This window comes from Anopheles gambiae, chromosome 3 (assembly GCF_943734735.2).
Source record: "Anopheles gambiae chromosome 3, idAnoGambNW_F1_1, whole genome shotgun sequence".
In the NCBI taxonomy this organism is placed as follows: Eukaryota; Metazoa; Arthropoda; class Insecta; order Diptera; family Culicidae; genus Anopheles; species Anopheles gambiae.
Window position 1 is genome coordinate 83,006,471 of NC_064602.1, and position 21,182 is coordinate 83,027,652.

The window sequence follows — 21,182 nt, forward strand, 5'->3', positions numbered from 1 at the left end:
AGCTTCAGAAAGCGAGCATGTTCTAAAGGCAGCTGGGAACAATTTTGCGATTTTATTCAGCATCACTTCCCGGGGAGCTCTGCTCCCGAGAGCTTGAAAGCCGCGATAAATTTAACAGTGTGTGTATGTGTGCTGTGTATGTGTGCGTGAGTGTGTGTGTGTGTGTGTGGGGCTTTGCCTCTGTTCGATTTACGGTAGCGTGGAGAATAAATTAACCTAGTTCGATGTTGAGCTGGTCCGAATGGCGTGTTTTGCATTTCAATGATGTGACGGTTTGGGATTTAACTGCAGCGAGAGAACCGTTGTTGCATGTGTGCGTGTAGGTGATTGAAATTGCTTAATGTACGAGAAGTTATATCCTCTCGAGGGGCTACGGGAACCTCGCCCAACCAGCGAGAAGTTGCACCATAAAGACGAGTGTTGTAAATCAATGTGTGGCTTGTCGCTGCGCACGTTTTACGGAACAGGAATAGGAACAGGCGTTCCGTGCGAGTTTTACGGTTGTGACAGTAAAGTAAAGTTGTTCAATCGTGCTGAGTGTTGTCAATAAAAGAAGGTAGAGATAAATCCTTCCACGAGCAGCTATAAACAAGGGGGAAGTTGACGATGTGATCAACTCAACGAGGAAGTTTGAACGAATAAATGAGCGACAAAAAGCAAATGACTAAAATGAGCTAATGAACACAGGATGACGGGATGACACGAGCAGTAGACTCATAATCGAGTCAGCAGCGAACGGATGCAGATGCGATGATGCGATGAGTGCTACCGGAAGACAGTCACAAAACACACAGCGAGCAAATGCGGCGGATGGGCGCGATTATTTAACAAGCAAGATCATAATAGGTAGACGACACGGAAACATACCACACAGCAACAGCATAATACGATTAAAAACCCGAATATGGCTCCAGCCGTACCGACAACCCAGGTTAAACGGATGAATAAAATGACACCGAAAATGTTCTGTATGCACGGCAGGTAGACACCGATGAGTGTGCCTGTGTACGGTGTGTGGTTTCGGGGCAAATGGTACGGAAGTTGGGTCGGAAGTTCGGTGTTTTATCCATCGTTGATTGTAGGGTTAGGCGCAGAGTGACAGTACCACAGCACCACCGAAGAGCAAAGGAAATCCGTGCGTAATTTGGGGGGATTATTTGGTAGAAAAGAGAAACAGAGAGAGAGAGAGAGAGAGAGAGAGAGAGAGAGAGAAAGAGAGAGAGAGAGAAAGAGAAAGAAGGATGGTGGAAACGAGAGAAAGAAAGAGAAGTAAATAGACGTAAAGAAAAAAACGATTAGTAAAACAAGAGCATTAAATGTACTAAGCACATTGAGTTTGTCTGTCCTTTTCAAAGTCCAAAATTAGTTAACTAAGAACTGTTAATAATGTGGCTTTAATCTAAATTTAATACACCAGAAAGCGATCTGCCAGATCCTCTCTATCAGTTTTGACAGGTCCTCACTGATCATTATCTACTATTTAGTTTAGTCTACAGGAGGTGCCTTATTCTTGAAGTTTCGAACCCAAGTTAGTAGCATGGAATAGGGCATGCGAAAACCTCCCCGTCAGTGTCCACCCATTTGGGCTTTATTGATATGGTTTATCCGGATTAGGTGTTTTACTTTAATACAGCGGAAGCGGGAACTAGATGAGAAACGGGCATCTATAATTCATCCCCACCGATACACCGAGGACAGTCTGTGGCGTCTTGTTTCCTGTTTGTGTGAAATCACTCCTACTCGCATGGTTCAAGAATTCCCTTGCGATCATTACTTACCCATGCGGGCGGCGGCAGGTGCTGGTTTGGCATCGGGATCCGTCGGTGCCGGTGCGATCGTATTCGAGTAGTTTGCCAGGGACGAAATGAGCGTGGTGACATGGGGACGTTCCTGAATGTCATCCTGTGTGAAAACGGGAAAACGGGAGTAAAGTCAACCGTTTGGTATATTAATCTTTAACGGGGAGTGTGTTTATGTATATATTTTTTGTTTTCATTTAATTCAAATAGTGCAAGTCGACGCGAACGCGAAACTACCGCCAAGCCGGTTCTGTTTATCCACAAGAAGCCGTAAAGCTGTAGTAGCATGGCGCACGGTAAAGGTGTAAGCGAAGTGATACCCGACCGTACCCAGCTAAATGGAGGCTGACACTGGCGCCATCTTTGACATCGTTTTTAATATTTTATGAACCCTATTAACTCGTGTAATGTTGCAGCTTGTGGATAGTGTCGTCGCGTGCGCACCGGTGGGGTTCGCATCGCCCATGGGAAGGAACTCGTGGTACCGCTCACAGTGGTTGCTTTTCTACCAGGCTTCTTAGGTTAAAGGCATGATAAATGGTTTCAGGTCTGTGCCGGTCGGAGCTCGCTCGGTTCGGTAGTAATTACTGCCTGTCGTATCCAAGGGAGCGACGGAAAGCCAAACATCGAAGCCGGCCGGTTGGGAGATACTGCCGCCACACCCCGACAGTCAAGTGGCTTTCGGGCAACGGCCAAACAAAAAAAAAAAAAGGGAAGCCAATTTGGCCGTTCGGGTGCTAAAAAGTTTGAATACATCGTTAAGCGGCCGACGATGATGACGGTGGCAAACGTTTTGGACACGCTGATAGGTTTGACGTTGATGTCTCCGTTTTGGTGTGACCTGGTAGGTGGAGTGTGGGAGTGTGAGAAAAAAAAACTTGCTCCCCAAACATCCCGCTGTGAGGAGAGTACATTAGTATAATTCCGTACACCAAAGGAACAGTGCTTACCGAGTAAAGGTACAGATTTGTATCGATTTTATCTCCTTTCGACACGAAGGGTTGATCATCGGTGGGTTCACCTGCGGAGTAGAGATGAAGAAGAAATAAGAAATATGAGAGGTTAGATTTTATTTTACTTGAAATCGCTACAGGCTGCTAAGTCCTGAGGTTTGAAAAGATACGTGTTTCTATTTCTAGGCGATCTAAGAGAGAAAGTCTTATTGTGAAGATATTATCCCACTGGTACCCGTGAGGATTGCTTGTAGATTGTGCTGTGGAAGGAATGATCCGAGCCCCGTCTGGGACGTTAATTAACTTTTTGTGTAACAAACTCCTACCGATACGGGCCACTAGCGTAGGAAAGCGTACTCGTATCTGCAGGATAGTATTTACCTACCGAACCACAACACACAACACACATCGAGAGCGGATTGGACGATACGTGCTCAAGTGTGGTTACTTCCATGTGAAGGTTTTATCGAGTGTGTGTGTGTTTGGATGATTCAATTAATTGGAAATGTTGCCGTACAGATCGACGTATCCGAAGGTCCTTGAACGGTATGGTCGATAATTTACTGGATTGTTTATGGAAAACTCCTGTATCGAAAGGGGCACCCGGTTTGAGATAATTAGTTTCATGAGTAGGACGAGGACACGGCTTATACAAAAGCATTTTTTTCTTTTTTTTTTGGCTCTGTTGTCTTGGGTTTGGGTTAGTGATCGATCCATTCCCGGCTGGTTGAGTGCTTTCCCGACCAAAACCGGCTCTAGCGCCCATTAAACAGGGGTTTCGCCACAAATAATCGGTAGTTAATGTGCGAAACTCATAAAACGCATTATGTGAGTCGTTACGGTGGCGCCTGCCGTATTTTCGATCGAGATACACGCACAGACACATTTCGGGCGGAGGGGAACCGTTGGATATTCCTGCCTCCCTTCCGGAGATGGTTGGCAACGGACGGTTGTTTTGCGGTATGATTTTTCGTCCCCCAAAAACACCCATTTCCAGCGGTGTGCGTCCGAGCGGATTACAGACCACAAGCAGTGGACATATGTGTGGACAGCGAGCCTCAGGAGCGAAAGGAAAAGATGGAGAATTGATGATTTCACATAAAAGCTTAATCGATTCCGTACGTTGTTCGGGATTTTGGACCGGGATTCTTGTCACAGAACGGATGGACATTACGCCTCGCTAATCGAGCGGGTATCATTCACCGTCGTGCCCAGGTTGGACATTCGTTTGGAGCTGGAGACTCGCGGACGGTCTTCTGCTCTTACAGATACGAAAAATGCCTCGGACACACTGTGTCGCTCGACTAAACAATTTCGCCCAGGTCCATAAATAACCGCCAATGTCTTGTTGGGGACGATAGCGAATCTTCTTACAGTAATCGATTCATTCGGTCAGACATATTGAGCAGGTCCCAGTAGAGAGGCTTGTACGAATTGAGGTTAGAGGTGTCTATATGCGTGTGTGTATGTGTGTGTCGATGCATGTGTACAGATGATAACAAATAGCCCGTTCAAGCGTACAGCCAACCTTCCTAAGAAGTGAGAAAAAGGCGTGCAAGAACCTCGCTAGTCCCATTCACCTTATGACACACTCGGTTGCTCAAGATGGTCTGTTCATACTCAAGAACAAAAAAACAAAAAAATCCGACAGTAATGAGAAATGACTTTTCATTATCTAAAAGCGGTAAAAACAGCTTCACGCTGTAAGCATCTATGGTAGCCGCTTGGGGTTGGAGCTCCAGTAGATAGACCGTGGGGTTGAGCTAGAAGGACGTACATTGCCTGAGGGCATAGGCAAAGAACGGTGGGAAAACTAGGGCACACCAAAAAAAGGCCGTCGACGTCATCACATTGTGCCGCACAGGAAGCCACACAGTAAGCAGGCTCTACTGACCGAAATTCTATTTTCGCTTCCTTCCTTTATCTGTCACACACAAACACACACACACATGCAGAGGAGAAATTTGCCCATAAATATGTATGCGGGACAGTATCTGCAATAAATCATCGATGAGGTTCTGTCCGAACACACACACGTTGGAGATTGGTCACTGGATCCGAAGGTCCGTGCATCTGTGAGGAATGTCGGACATCCATCGGTATATCCCAGCTGTGTATGTATGCCGTCGTCATTTGGTCGCGCTATAGGTACATGTTTAAAGAGCGCACCACTCAAAACTCTCTCCACTTTCCGGGGATTTGGGAGGTTCTATCGATTTTGCTACGGTTTCGAGATGGAATGTTTGCATGCAGTGGTTTTAAAAGCGGAAGTAAGTTCTAAATACGACCCGGAATGGTTTTATTGATCGTGTTTCAGGTTTTGTTGGTGGTTGCTTGCATAGTTTTGGGTTGGCAGTGTATAAGATTAATTTTTAAAAACAATGTTTTAATTATTGATCAGCCATATGGTGCTTTGAATTATGACTCAATTTGAAATAGATTTCTGCTTGATGTCAAACAGATTTATAGACTTATGTAAGCGTCGTTCCAATACGATAAATATACGTAGTTGAATAGTAAACCGATTAAGCGTCTTAATGGAAATAAAATGTTACGCAGTTTGCATAACTTTTGGCGTTTTCTATTTTGCCAATCATAGGTCCTGTAGCCATGTTGTTATATATTGAAGGTCACTAGGGTCTTTTATAAAAAAGGGTTATTGTATTTTTTAAATATGAAACTCGAAGTATCCAGTAAAGTGTAAAATTTAAGTGCTCTTACGTGATGTAGCCTGGATTGTACCTAAATAAAATACCATTTGCTACTGTCCCTGTGAAAAGAACTAGTCCCAAAGCGTGTGTTCCGTATTCACTGGAGCACCGTGGTTTGTGACAAGCAACACAATACACCTAAATATTGAATTGCAAAGAGGCTAAGGGTGGATGGGGCCCAGTTTTTATATGACTGTAACTCAACCCCTGGACCGTACTATATAACCCTCCTCCAGGCTGAAGTATGGTAAGGTTAGATCACAAACGGGAGCTATGGCTATTCGCTATCCAGAGGGTTGTGGGGTCCTTTGTAGTTTGGCAGGATTATGATGGTCGTGCGTTTGTTTACTGTTCGACAGAAAAGGATGGGATAGTGTGTTGTTGTGTGTGTTCTAGTATCCAGTATGGTGAGGTTGCGGTATTATTTTACAGTGTAGTGTCCTGCTCGTTACTGTGGTTCGCCAGTGTGCAACGCGGAACAATTGCTCTCGTGAGTGTGGGAACGGACCGGGCTTTTAAATTATTCTTATTTTTGTGATGGATTTTTTTCCCGTTCAGCAAAATTGCATTGGTGCATGTGCTGTGGCTATGTGGCTGTGTTGAGGCAAAAAGCAGGAAAGGAGCTGGTTAGGTGGGTAGCTTAATGTGAAGTTCATTGTTTTGAGCACGGGTGTGCGATGCGTTGGAGCGCATGTTTGCATTCCTACAGTGAGCACAGGGCGTAACAAAAGAGCTCGTTTGAGTTTCAAACAGAGTGAATGATTGAAGCGTGCTGCACACATTTGTGCACTGAGAATGAAATATATAGTTTTCGCTCTTATAATCATTAAATCAACAGTATTAAAGTGTTGCTTGTAAAGCGTTACTCTTGCGTTACTGACGTTTGTAAAGCGTTACTGACTCATTTTTTTCTACCCCGTCGACGTTAACGAGCGCACGGAGAAAGAGAATAATTAAAAGGCTTTTAAATTGATAATCAGCGGCAAAGCTTCTTAGTGATTTCATTTCATCACAGCCGCAGCACGCAACCAAGCATCCTGTCCCAAACCGCAATTATTAAAAGTTTGCGTAAAATGGTATAAATAATTCTAGGCACAGGGCCGAGGGCTCAACCCAGTCGTCGGAAGATTGGGTGAAGAAAACACGCGAATCCCTTCCACGGAAGCTCATTTCATTAACTCTTTCCCTTCGCTCGAGGGGGAGAAATCTTACCAATTTTCATCTGATAGCAGCTTACCAACATTGACGCTCAAGCGAAAGAGAGATAGAGATGGAGATGGAAAGAAAAAAAGCAAGCCCCCTCTTTCGTTTCGCGACGAGAGCAGTGCCTCATTTTGGGTTACAAAAATAATAAATGATCCCTTCCGACGGTCACGGCCCATCAAACAGTTCCGCTCGCGGCAAAATCCCCACAAAAAAAACCGAACCGGCGCCGGTTTTGTGTACATAACTTTTAATGGCATCATGTTTTGGGTCCACATCGAGCGATTTTCTCGCCCCGGGGTCTGGCGCGCCCTAAGCTGTTGCGAAGATACTTTCGCTACGGTTTGCGCAGAAAAGATAAGTAAAGCGAAAGACCTTCGACACTTCGACCCACGGGAGGCATGGTCGGATTGGTGGTGAACCTTCGGCACCCGTTGAATCGTTACGCCGCTTTGCATACCCACCAGGCGCAAACGGTGGCAAGAAGCTAAAATAGTACGTGCAGCACGCACGTACGTAGAAGAGCCCTTAACCTAGTAAAGCCGAGGTGGGGCAGAAAAGGAAAGATTCAACACACACACACATACATGCGCAGCTCATACACACCCGGCGGGGCAGTTCTTTATCTGCGTGAAATCCGCACGGAATCAGCATACATCGTGGGAAACCAAAAAAAAAGGTGGAAGTAAACCGAACGTAATTCCACCGAGATCGAGAGAGAGAGCAAACCTACGTTAGAAAGGGAAGCTGGATAAGTAAGATGGCTGAAAAAGACTCCGGCTCACACGCACACACACACGCATATACGAACACACTGCAGAATTTGTGAAGCATCCTAAGCATTACGTAGTCAACGCATTTCATGCATACGATATCAGGCATTATGTGCTCGTCGGCTAGTGGTAAGGGCATACTTTTGCACACAAAAAGAAAAACGAGCGGGAAAGTATCTCGAAAGGAAAAATTGCTCACTTTGATCCCACGTGATTCAAGGTTGATGGGATGCAGGGTACGGTTGTACCGGAACCTAGCGCGAAAGTTTCTGCGAGGGACAGTTGTTTTGCCCCTGTTTATGGGTTAAATTTGTTGCTGCATTTTCCGTAATACTTTACATGTATCCCCCGTAGTAGACAATAGCTGCAAGATGTATTATCTTGGGAATGGTTATTGTTCAGCATGTGGGGCCCGTTAACGATTAGATTGGGCAGGCCAGATGACTGTCACGCGTCGGAGGAGCATTCCGATTGAGCCTAGGTCTAAATGAAGGACAACTTGCACAAGTTGTGTGGAATGGTTTTGTGAAATCATTTGGAAAATGTACGGAAATATACGGTACTTTAAACTGTTGAAGCTGCTTTTTCATAAGAAGATATTGATTGATTGTTTTGTGAATAAAAAATGCAGATAGTTATTATAACACTTTATAGATAAGGCTTTACATCTTCTTGAATATTATGGCAATTATGCATAGTTAATTTAATAAAAATTGCTTTGTTCTGATACAAGTACTTCAGACTTAAGGCAATTTAGCAAATTATTTAAACTTTCGTCAAAGATTCCTTTTCCAAAGCAATCGAATTTTTAATTCATTCCAATACACTACTATTCAATTGCTAAAATTATCGTTAGTCAAACTTCGTCCTTGAATATATCGCACACATGTGGCAGCATTGACCATTTCAAGCATCCCAGACATTTCCAATATTTTCATCAATGAACACCCGACACAAAAATCACTCACCGAACAAGATACTAACCGGTTGCCTCCGCGGCTAATGGTTCCAAATAAAGTCCGTTACCCAAGACCCAAAATAAATTCCTCGGTTTCCTCTTTTTCTCTCACCCAACACTGCCAAAACCATCAGCCTGGGTCCGATAAGCCAAAACACATTGACAAATGAAGCAAACAACGGACCACCGTTTAGCTCGATTTCGTGTCCATTAGCGTGGGTGGTGGTGGTAAGTCCCTATTTATCAAAACAGTCAAATCTCGCCACGGGACGGGCCAACTGCCGGCAGCATGAGCATCCGCCAACTTGTCGAAAATGCGTGCGAAGGGTTTTGTCGCAACAAAAGGGGAAAATAGCCGGTGTAGAAGAATGCCAAACGGTGAAGATTTCGCAACCCCTGCGCCATGAGTGTCAGGTGTGGGAGGAGAAAGACGATCCACTGTAACAGAGCATCTAACGAACCACAACAACAACGACGTATAATACAGCATCACAACAACCACACCACCGCACAACACAATAGGGATGCCGGGAGGAAACACCCCTTACCGCCCACGAGTAGGGTGCAATAAGATGTACTCGTCTAGTCTGTGTACGGGACACCGTCGGCAAGTCACCTCATCAAAATACCTTTAATTGAAGGCGAAGAGTTGCGTCGAGCGTGCAGGTGGAACGGTGCGGAAGACACGGAATGTTGAAAGGTCTCCACGTGGCACCATTACTGTGCCAAAGCTTTTTGTTCGCTGTAGAAGCCCCGATGGACCCGTCTGCCTTGGTGGCCTTCCTGCGAGCACGCCCGTTTACAGACGCTGCTCGTGTAGCTTCTTTCGGCCCAATCACCCAGAGCCAACAAGCCGAGCCGCTGTTTTGCGTGATGCTTTGTGTGAAACATAATCCGCAGCATAATAAAATTCGAACCTGGTGCCGAACGAGGCGAAGCTAGTTTCGTGATTCGCTTCAGGCTTTCGTTTCGTTTCGGTTTTTTTTTCGCCCCCTTTTCTTTGCTCCAATCATGGTGGCTGTTGTCGCTCCAGTTGGAACTGATTGGGGACGCGTTGGAGCGGCAAGCAAAAACTGCTAGCGTGGACGTGTACGGATTAGTGTTGGCATATTTAGCCGATTGTAGTCTAAAATGGTCCCAAATGGATTCGAAATGAGGCGAACAGGGCGCACCACAAAGCGGAGGATGAGCGATCGGAGCAAGCTCGTGTGCTGGCTCTTCCTCTGGTTCGATTATTAATCGATTGTGTTGGGCGATGGATCGAGTTTGTCAGCCATTTTTGTTGCTGTTGTTGTTGTTGTAGCTTTGCGAACGATAGCTCAAGCAATGGTAATAGCAATGGTTGGCAAGAGGATGGATACATTTGCATTAAACATCGGTGGCATCGGTATGCATGGCACCACATAAAAAAGTGTATCATTATTTACAAATAAAAGGATACCCAACCAATGGATACGGTTGTTCGTATGTAAATTTCCACTCTCTCCGAGTTCGCATTCCATTTCATTGTGAGGCTACATTTGCGATAAAGTTCAACGAACTGCAGCTATGCTTGGTTTTGTAGGCCGAAACCAGGTTGTACAATTTATAGGTTATAATTTATAATTTAAAAAGATTTTATAAATTGCAAAATGTTTACGACCAAAACCGTGTTATTGTACTAGCTAATCTTTAACTCTATCATTTGTTTATTTTTGTGCTTTGTGCTGATAATTCATTAAAACAAAACATTAAACTCATTACAGTGAAAAATTGCGTATTTGAGATATTAAAAAACATTGCTAAAACATGTTTTGTTATATTCTCTGGTTTAGCAATTACATTTAAAAAAATTCTTTTGCTATATGAAAATGTTGTAGTTTGTATTTGTTTTTTAGTGTATCTTTATTTTATGTATATATTAATATCCGCTTATTTACGTTATTTCTTGCACGAATGGAGAACTTTACTGTAATTCGTTGTTTTTAACATGTTGAAAGAGTTAAAATGTTTGCTCTATACTTTATAAAAACCATTTAAATTTCGTTCCATTTATCTTGCCAATATCAGGAATAAAGATGGTAAAGATAAAGGTAAAAACAGTAATTTCTACTAAAGTTATTAAAAGTACCTTTTATCCTGGTCACGGCACCAGCAACAATTATCTGTAATAGTCTGTAGTATATGCTGCTCACGACAGCACAATGCGATATCATTAAAGCATGTTCCCTGGATAAAATTCAATCTCAAACGTGTCCTGGTATACAAAAAAAAAATCCTGCACACGGCACACACAAAACATACAAAACTTTCGCAATCGCAATCAGTGCTAGGGAACAATTTCACCTCATTTACCGCGACATTCGGGTAAAAGGTTGGCTCCGTGCTGTTGGGGAACCAAAAAAAACACCCCTTGTCCATCATCACCCGGCAGCTCATTAGGAAAATTGTACCCAATCGTTGTCCGCTTTACTATCGTACCGCTACTTTCTGCACAGGGTATCAACCCAACAGGAGTTTGCCATTTATCATGTTGCTGCTTGGTGAAAAACTCGCTCGCAAAGAAAAACTCCCCCTGGCCCTGTGCAAGCAGCAACTAGCTTGTTTTTCTTCGATGCAACTTTTTGTCGTCCCCAAACCGCTGCGTGCAAAATTCATTACCGACTGCGGGTAAAGTTGGGAGCGCGCGTTTGCGAAATCGCTAGCACTAGGCAAATAGTTTACTCGGGTCAGCTTGGTAATTGAGCAAGCTGTTAGCCGGGAGCGGGCATGTCCGGCAGCAGACGACGAGCGTGAAATTTTGTAGCAATTTCAGCAGAAATGTGATTTTAATACCTCACTTCGCCGCTGGAACCGTTTGTTTACTTTGTGGAAGCCCGAGTTGCAAGGCGAATAACCGGTGTGGTGAGATGCAATTCCAAGAGCTGTTGGAGCGGTTTTGTGTCTCATTTAGGGGTGAAATGAGGGGTAAAAATTAAATTTTATTTTTGTGTGTGTCTGTATTTTATTTTTATTTGTGTTTTTTTTTTCAGAAAACTGAGTGAATTTCTGGAATGGATTTATTACGGTTAAATGTCCTAGATTTGGTTATTAATTGATAAAACTTGCACACATTTCATTTCAACGACATCGGTTAAGTACCTCTCCGAATGAATGGGAATGAATTGCAACACAAACTATCATCGCAATTAGTTTTCTCGCGCACAATGCAATCCCATAAACAAGAAAATAACACACAAACATAAGCACTTGGTTTCCCGCAACGGCAGACGCCGTGTCGCTCGTACAGCGGTGTCCCACTTTCCTGCGCATGTACTAACGACGACTGGCAAATCTCAAACCCAAACGCCGCACGCTGCAAGCGCAAGAGCTGTATTGCATTCCTTCACGCGTATTGCATCAACATAAATCATCGCGCCTGGATCCGTTCATTCCAAACCAGCCAGCTAGCCTGCTCCAGCTGCGCAAGATGAAGCGAGATTCGGTGTTCTGTGCGACCAAGTGCACGCCCGCTCACCATGTTGCAGCTTCGGAAGACGGTCGATGTGACCGAAAGGCGGTGACGAATGGCGGCGGGCGCGAGACATAATAATGATGAAGCTGTTAGCGCACCCCCGCCGCCGCTACGCCCGTTCGCGGGATGTCGAATAAACAATTTTAATGAGATGACATTTGTTTTAATTTTGTAACGATTCCCACACTGCTGGCAGTGCGGGCGGATGACGCAGGATGCGAGAGGATGGCACACTTCCGGTTGTGCTGGTTATTTTTCCCCCTCTCCTCTCCACATACCCTCTTACCCTATCGTATAGAGAGAAAATGTTTACAGGCGGGGAAAAAATGCAGCAATGTGTGTCGTCGTTGGGAGGAAAGGTGTCATCAGTACCAAGACCGAGAGCAGATTGGTGGCGACGGCGACAACGATAACCTTGCCGTGACTAATGAAGTGTAAATTTGTTTAAATTATGCGCAAAAGAGAGTGAATACTTCTTCGGTGGGAGCTTTTTTTTAGCTTCGTTCCCGGATGTTTTTGCTTTCGAGATGAAAATGAAATTTTTACCAAAAGGTGAAGACGCCGGGAAAAATTCAATTTCAAAGCTTGTTTAGTGGTGACATTTACCCGCGTGGGGGCCGTCGTTTCCAATAAAAATGGACGTTCTACAGAGCTTTTAGGATAATGAGGAAATAAAGTGACATGTATATTTGAAGCCTAGTGTTGGATTAGTTTATAATCATTATGTTATACAAAACATTATCAACATCTCCTCGTCGTATCCTGGTCATGGCATCACCATTTGTAGTACATTTCTCACTAACGATTCCACTATTTCTATTCTTTTTCTTTGTCGTCAATCGTTAACATGCACTCAAATTAATCGAAGCAGATGGAATGATAACGCTGCGCATAATTAAAAGCAGATAAGGATAGAAACAATTGCGCTGTTACTGTCAATTGATTGTCTGCTCCATTTTGAGCACTGCTTTACGATCACATCAACAATGTGGCAATAAAAAGCTCAAAACAAACGGTCCGGGTTTTGATGTGCAAATCATGTTGTTTCGTTTATGTTTTCCGAACCTTGTTCCCCTCGCTCCGCCTGTGGCATTCACTCAATTGAGGGTTTCCCTAACGATCAATGATTTTATGACTAGTAGATCAAACCTTTTCCGGGCCATTGTTACTTGTTTGCTGCTTTATTGTGGCACTTTGTTTTTAAATTTGCTTGGAAGGTTTCGTTAGCCAACCCTTGGAAGCTACCGGGGATCATATTTTTTTCTCCTCGAGCGGTGGTAAGCGGTGATGGTGAACAACAATACAGTTCAATTTGAACACCCCCTGCTGGGTGGGTGGAAGCACACTTTAACGATGGGAATTAATTTCGAGCAAGCTTCAGCACCGAATGAGCTACATAAAAATAGGCTCTTCCCCTTCGATAAGCACAAGAGTGGCACCAGCCGGAACAGAAAAACAAGTTGATTACATTCCGCCAGCCATTATATGCTGTGTCGCGCTGAGGTGCGTTCATGGCGCTGTACTACGCGTCTTATTTGCGGTTTCACTGACCGTGTTCACGTCCAACCGCGGATGGGTGCGTTTTCGGGGCGGAAAAGTTTGCCTGCTTGCCAGCACCGCTGTGCTGTGACCTTCCGGCTAGGCGTAGCAATTTTGCGGCGATTTGGAAGATTCCGGCCCCGTAGCAGGCGACCGTTGCGAGTAGTTTTTTTAGCAGGATGGAAAGTGAAAGCAAACCAGTAAACAAATACATACACGACAGCGCAATAGCAACACGCAGAAGGGAAGCCTTGAGAAGTCAGAAGCCATTAACCAGTGTGGTGTGTATTTGCATAATCACATAATCAACAGTGCCACCGGCTCAGAATTACTAATCAACATCGTCAATCGGCTGGCTGCTCGAACAAGGGGACTCAGTGCTATGCCAGCGCCCGGTAATTTATGCCATCTCGGTACTAGTGGTGGACATTTGGGTATGCAATAGGACGCCTCGCCTTGCTTATGCCTCGGTGATATTGTGGCGATTATTGTTTCAGCACAAGGTTGTAACGTGATGTCGTAAATTTCTATTTTATACTGTTCGGCTAAGAAACACAGGGAGTATTGCTTAGAATAGCTAAAATTGATCGCTTGCTTTACATAATTTTACACAAGTAAAGGTAAAACACACATGACATTTTCAGAGATTCATTGAAAAAGTTGTTTTTTTTCTCAGAGCACAATATTGTTTCAAATTATTTCTGACACACCCAATAAAAAGCCTTTATTACGAGTGATTGATACGGGAACAATTTACGCATCCGCGTGTACGATGCGACCTTCGTTACGTGTCACCGTTCATCTATCACCAAGTGGCCGAGACTTTGGGTCATCATTAATAATAAATCTGCCAAAAAAAAACGGGAACAAATTAAACAAACCGGAAACCAGCCTTTCCGGGAGCTGAGCTGCTGCAGCCGGAAACGAGAACCAGCTGGTGGGCCAATTTTATATGTCACTCCCGCTGCTTCCCTGTGCATGTGTCAGCCGTTTGGGACGGTTTGGGCGGTTGACAGTTCCGATTTGGGTCGTTTCAATAATTGGCTTGTTTGGGATTTGACATGCAGGAGGTTTCAAATTTTGTGATTTGAATGTTTTGTTTCGCCTCCATTTGAAGCATGCATGCTCTAGAGTTTATTTATTATTTATTCTTCATAGATAATGTAGCTAACTGAGAAATCTTAAAATTCTGTCCTTTGTCATAGCCGGTGTTATGCAGCAAAGAAAACAGAAATCGTGATGTTTGTGCTGTTTTGTATAGCAATTAAGTAATAATGCCGTACCTAGTAATTCTGCCTGTGTATATGTGTATGTTACGATCAGTCAAAAAGTTTCGTGAGACTGCCAGAAAAAAGGCATTGCTAGATAGTTCAAGCGTAAGATCAGCTTCCAAAGCGGTTTCCTTGAACAAATCAATGAAATGTTACCGGCAAAAACGATGTTTGCTATTTGTTCTGATGGTCTTATCTGTTCAATGTTTGTTGAATCAGTGAAAGTAATGAAGGGAAAAGAGAATGATTGCGATCCGAAAAGTAGTAAGTACTCTTGGGAGGACTTTGTAAACGGAGAAAGAAGCTTAATAAACTTTTAATGCGAACGATTTTCTTGATTACAAGAAATCTGTAAAGTTTTGTGTCGTATTTGGAAGGTTTTCATCAATATGCGATAGTTGGTGGAGAGTTTGTAGTTCAGAAGAATAATTAAGCATACTTTTTACATACTTTATGCATTCTTGGAACACGAGAATGTAAAGATTTGGTTATTTGGTGTTGATAATTCGATAAGTAATATTTTTGGTATTTATTGATCGGCGTTGTTCTGAATAATACAAAACGAAAATAATAATCGTAACATCGCAGTAGTAACAAAGAAAATAACACAACTGCACCATTCATCGATTGCTCGAAAATACTAAATACAATTTAAAGCCCATCAAAATGACCTCATAGCAATAATGGCAGAATATCCATTACAATTCATTCCCCTGCCCTTAATACGTGCGGACAGCAATTGGTTGTTTTAACGGACAACCATTTTTTCCGCACAGTTTTTGTTTCGTTTTTTTGTGTTTTTTTTTGTTTTGCTATCCAAGCTTTACAGCCAAGCTTTGCTCGGATAAATGTGGAATAAAAACTGGCCGTTACTCCCACCACAAATCGTGCATCATTTATCACTCCGGTGTCAGTAAAAATCGTTTAAACATGGCATATAGCTCTTGTAGCGCATGCTTTTTTTCGCTCTTCTTCTCGGATTACCGAAACACATCGCAACGGGCAAAGCATGGAGAGCAACTTTTCCAATGATCGCGCTCTTGTTGGTGCGCACCAGATGTTGCCGAGCATGGAATAAAACTAGCAGCCCAGAGAGCGACGGTGTCGTTTTCGAAACGCTACAAGCGAAGCAAGTTAGCAAACGGAATATACAAACTACTAAAAATAAAAACACAAACTCACATACCCTCCGCCTATACGCCAACTTAGTGAAAGCACAGTTCGTCAACCGATGGAAAGCGCTTGCCACACTTGCCACACTTAAGCGCGTTTTGCATATGGCACTGGCGAGGGCGAAATTTATAGTGCGAGCCCACCGAACGATAGTCGTGGGCCAGTTTGTCACGTGCTGGAAAGTGTCTTGCAAGAGACATTCACTTGCCCGGCATCATAAATTGTTGCGGATGTTGCAAAGCCGGCGCTGAATGGTACTCACAAAGTTAGAACTTTAAAGTAAGGTCGAAGGAAAAAAAAACGTAAACGTGAAAACTGCAGCAGAGCAGCGCAGCATTTGCTGGTTAATGGTAGTATCTAGCGTAAGAAGCAAAAAGCTCAAACGGCGCTCCCACCGAGCGACCGTTGCTACCGCCAGTTGGTTCGATCGTGTGCGAAGCATTATGTTAGTGGCTTCTTGGTTTTGGAATAAAATCATCCCGTATTCCACAGCAGTGGGTCAGCAACTTATCCTTGTTGGGCCGTCGTCCCGCAGTGCCTATCGGTGTCCCGCTGCGAACGGGGTCGGCCACCATTACTGATGGTTCATTTTTCCATCATCTCAACAATCTCTCTGGCTTTAGCTGCCGCTATGTCTTGGTCTCTCTATCTTTGTGTGTGTGTGTTCACGAGCACTGCACGAACGTACTGCTGGTACTGCTACTTTGTTTCACAGCCTCCATCATCATCATCATCAGCATCCACTTGACCTATTATTTTGTTCGAAACGTGTTCAGCACGAGGCGGGAAGCCAGCAGCACTTTCGCTAGCACATGTCCGTTTCTGTTGAGAGTAAGGATTATTTTTTAAATAGAATTTCGTTTGCTACTTCGGTGGTTCGCTTTCCTACTGCGGCTTCTGCTAATGGAGATGGGTATAAATGGGTATAAATGCGCTTCTAAAAGGTGTTTTTTTGTCTGTTGAAGTATTATAGGAATCATTTTGCTCAAGCAGGAGTGAGAATAAGTGAGCAGGAAGTGTTGAATTAATCGTTGCTGAGGGTGAATTAGAAGCTCTAATCATGTAAAATGATTGCTGTTTTTGGAAGATAAATATTGAATAAAGGTACTGTATTTTATACTTGATCATTATTGCTAGACTTATTATTGGAAAATCAACATGCCTTACTTATGTGCCTGCACCTGTACCTGGTTTAGCATTCAACTTTATGTGCTAATGATATCAGATCTAACCGAGCCATTTTTTTTTGTTATAAATACATAACGCTACACTGTAAAAAATAATCTAGCAATTAACCATTAATTAAGTTAATCCAACGGTGTAAAGACACCCTCCAGAAACGCCAACAACTCTGGCAAACGAGCCGACATTAGCACAGATGATTCACCCATTAACCAGCCGTCACCTGCGGTCTGATTTTGGGCAAATGACTTGTGAAAAGACTTGTCATAAATTAAGGCACGCATGACATTGAACTTTTCCAACTTCTATTCCAGAGCCTGAGGTACAAGGCTTACTCCATGACGGTGAAAATTTACCACCCCGAGCTTTTTGTAGGCCAAGGGGCGAAGTTTATGTGCTTTCTTTCAACTTCCAGCGCCTATCAAAGCATGGGCAAAGAATGCCAAAATAAAAAACATGCTCCAACAATGACCAAACACGATAATATTAATACCGTACGGCTACGAATGGTTTGTCGTTTGTCGTCCATCAGCGGCTTTCCCTAGCGGCATAAAAAAAGTTCGTTCAAGGTTTGCCAGGTTTGACACAAACCGGAATCAATAAGCGGAAACAATACGGAGCTTGTTGTTTGTATGTTTGGCTTGAGACGGAAAAAAGAAGGTTGAAAATAAGCAACGAAATATTTATTGTCAATGCTGGAGGTTGGATTTGGCTGACTTTGTTGTTGCTGTTGCTATTGCAGCTGTTAACGTAAAAAGTGAAAATGGTCATAAATATTTAGTGACCCTCATGATGGTTTGTTGGGTAATGTTTCTGCCTGAGTGGTTACACCTTACGCAGCAAGCACCGTGAATTCTCACTTGCCACGATGGTGTAGGTCCAATTTCGCTCTTGAGATGAACTACCAGGCGTCTCCATTGCCGGGGGACGAATGGTAATAAAAAATGGTTGGTTTGCTTTTCGTTCGATGCCTTTGACGAGCACTTTGGAAAAGAAAATGACGTAAACAATGGTTTGGATTTTTTATATAGAAATAACATTGAATTGTTGATAATAAACAAATAATGTAAGCACTACACAGTAAAGCTATTTTTATCTCTGAATGTTATTTTTTTTTGTAAATTAAAACGACAATTCCCAACGCACTTTCTGTTAAGGATGAGTGAGAACAAAATATACATATTTAACAGGCACTATCAAGCCATCAACTGGGCCCATCTTTTTCGATCAACACTTATCAAAAATGAATTAAATTAGATTTACACACCCGTCTGCACAATCCACAAAACCAAACAAAAACACCACCGAGCATCTTACCGCTTCTGCTCGATCCCACTGCCGGCATAATAATTGACATTGAGGAGCTTCAAGCGGAAAATCTTCGCTTATCTTCACTTCGGTAAATAATCGGGCCCCGTGTTTCCCAGCCGCCCTTAGCGGGCATACGCACCTTACTCTACACCCGAGCGCAGCCGGGAGAAACACAGCCACAGCGCAGCAGTATTAACTTTCACGACTTTATTTCAAATCACCCACCCCTACCCGAGCGAATATCAATTGGCAATATCTTTCTCCGGCTTGGCAATTTAGCTTGCCGCAACGCGACGCGCATAATCTCCATTATCTGCATCACTGCTGCCTGCTGCCTGCTGAAGGCACCCAACTGCCATCGCAAATGCTCGCCAGCTGTGCAGCTGCTTTCGCAGATTAAATCGGCCTACATTGGCTTCGATCGTTGCCATTGCCAATTAGAACAGCAGTTGGCCGGGTGGGCCGCAAGAGGAACCGATTCCGATGTAAAATACCGAATAAAAAAGGGAAGAAAAATGATTCATTGCCGTCGCTTTAACGATAGAAGCAAAAGAAAGATGGTTTTTTTAGCTACCGGAAGAAGTTTTTCAAGTATAGTTTTGGTTGTAGCTAAAACTCGTTTCCCGGCTAAAGTTTGCTATGAATGTTCACGAGCACAAAAAAACCCAACCCAGCATGACAGCAAAGAGTGGATTATTTAATTCAAAACTCTTCCCGGACCACATTGTTCCAAACGCTTACCGGTGACAAAGAAAGTTGAAACAAAAAAAAAAACAAAATAAAAGCGCTACAGAAATTGTACAAGCTACCCGTGAAAGACTTGGCTTGATTTAAGTGAAATAGTTTCTCACAATCATTCGCTTTTATCGCCATCATTGCCCTCATCATCATCATCATCATCGTCATCGGAACCCGGTGCGGTGCTGTGCTCGAGAGTTGAACAACGTTGTCCAGTCCATTTCCCGCTGAGTTTGGCCCACAGCAGTGAGGAAGAGAAAAAGTCAATACACTTCAGCACAACTTTCCGGTGGCTCGCCACTACCCCCCCGGGGGGCATTCTAGCGTGGGTGTAAAAATAACGCACCAGGCGTAACTGAATGCAAATAAATTCAAACCGGAGGAACTACCAGAATACTTCCGAGATCGAGCGCCTCGAAAGCCCGGGAGGAGTTGATGGCGAGTGGTTGAGCTTTTCGGTTCTGTGCAGAAACATTCAACCGTTCCAAGGACACTGAACTTTCGTGCTTTCCATTGGGACATGGAAGCCAACCAGCTTGCTACGAATAGACGCCAACCACTCAAAGGTGAGCGTTACCGACCGATTCGGTACGCTCAATTCCAATAGGATAGAGGCCACCTTGTGGTGAAGTTTTCCAGCAGTTTTTTCCCCGCCTTTGTTATTCTTTTTTATTTTGTCAAACATTGAAGCATGTCTGTTTTGTTCGTGCAAAGCTACCTGGTTTTATCTTGCGCTAGACTCGCGTGGGTCGAAATATTCATAGCTCCCACGAGAGCCTTGGGGAGCAATTTCACCAATATATCAAATCCGTCTAACTATGTTGGAGGACGCGGATGATGAAGAAAGCGAAAAGAAAATTGGAAAAAATTCTTTCATGAAAAAAACGACAGTCTTCCCGCACAAGCAATCTCCGAAAGCAATAAGTTACGTGTTTGGTACACCGGCGGCGCTTGGCCCGATGCAAAATAATATCCCTATCATATATTACCCTTTTATCGCACACAACGAGCATAATGCTATTTCATGGCCAGTATTTCTCGTTTCTCGGTTTTATTTTAACCCGCCAGCAAAGCATCGCTTATAATGTTTGGAGTATTAGACCGGGGTAAGGCAAATGGATAAGTAGCAACAAATTGCTACGAGCATAAAAAGACGAAAGTGTAATTTTATCTGCAATGATAGTGCCTTTTTGAACAAGATTAAAGCTCTGCCAAGCTTTTTTCTCGCTAGGGTAAGGTGTACGAATTTATCTGTTAAATCAAACCCCTTTTTCGGTGTGCCTGGACAGATCGTGAATATTTTAGCATAATGCCAACAAGGAAGTGAAAAGTAAAATCCTCCCCAAGTGAAAGATGTATAAAACAAAGCTCGTTCGTGCTTTTTATCAATATGTACATATCTTACGGTCCCAGCCAGAAGGATCACACAGACGGCCGATTTGTGAAAGTTTGAGTGGCGAAGGGTGAGACAAATGTATAAAATATGCAAACCGTTCAAAGCGACTGTTGAAGATTATCGACATGGGCCGTGGGAAATAGGATTCAGTTGATACTGAGCTTGATAAAATTAATTATTGCAAAGGAAGGGAGCTAACAAAGGCCAGTTGGAAAGAGTTTGTAAATCTTTTCGCGTTGTACAAGAATTGCATTTTTGTAAATAAATAAACAATTCACAGGTTCATAAGTATCATACGATCATTTAATGAAATTAATCAACATATTCTCGAAACATAAGAGATTCTAAATGCTTTGTTTTTTGAATAATTGTCAAACAACCTTAGTTAAATATTTTTACATTGTTTTCCAGGATGTGTTTTGTTGTTCTCGATACAATGTTGGATGCTTCTTGTATTTTTATGGTCTTGTTCCACGATTTATTGGGCGTTACCCAGATTTTGTGCATCATCTGTATTGATTTTCAAAGTGGTGAGCTCTCTCTCTCTCTCTGGAGCACAATCATGACTCCGATCCGACTCCAGCCCATTTGTTAGTTCAATTCTGACTCCGGCAAAATTGGAACCACATTTTCCGTCCGGATTCGGAGTCGACCGGAGTCGTCCCGAGTCGTCGAGAGTCGT

General features: G+C 43.4%; 1 protein-coding gene across 8 annotated transcripts in view; it reads right to left on the reverse strand.

Annotated features, from left to right (window-relative positions):
* Positions 1-21,182, reverse strand: part of LOC1278350 (solute carrier family 12 member 4) — a 157,105-nt gene that overhangs the window by 43,756 nt on the left and 92,167 nt on the right. For all 8 annotated transcript variants that reach the window (XM_061653678.1, XM_061653677.1, XM_061653676.1 and 5 more), the window contains 3 exons: positions 2,750-2,820; positions 1,779-1,902; positions 868-1,001 (listed from right to left, as the gene is read on the reverse strand). In XM_061653678.1, coding sequence (XP_061509662.1) covers positions 868-1,001; positions 1,779-1,902; positions 2,750-2,820 — 329 coding nt within the window. The remainder of the gene's footprint in view (positions 1-867; positions 1,002-1,778; positions 1,903-2,749; positions 2,821-21,182) is intronic.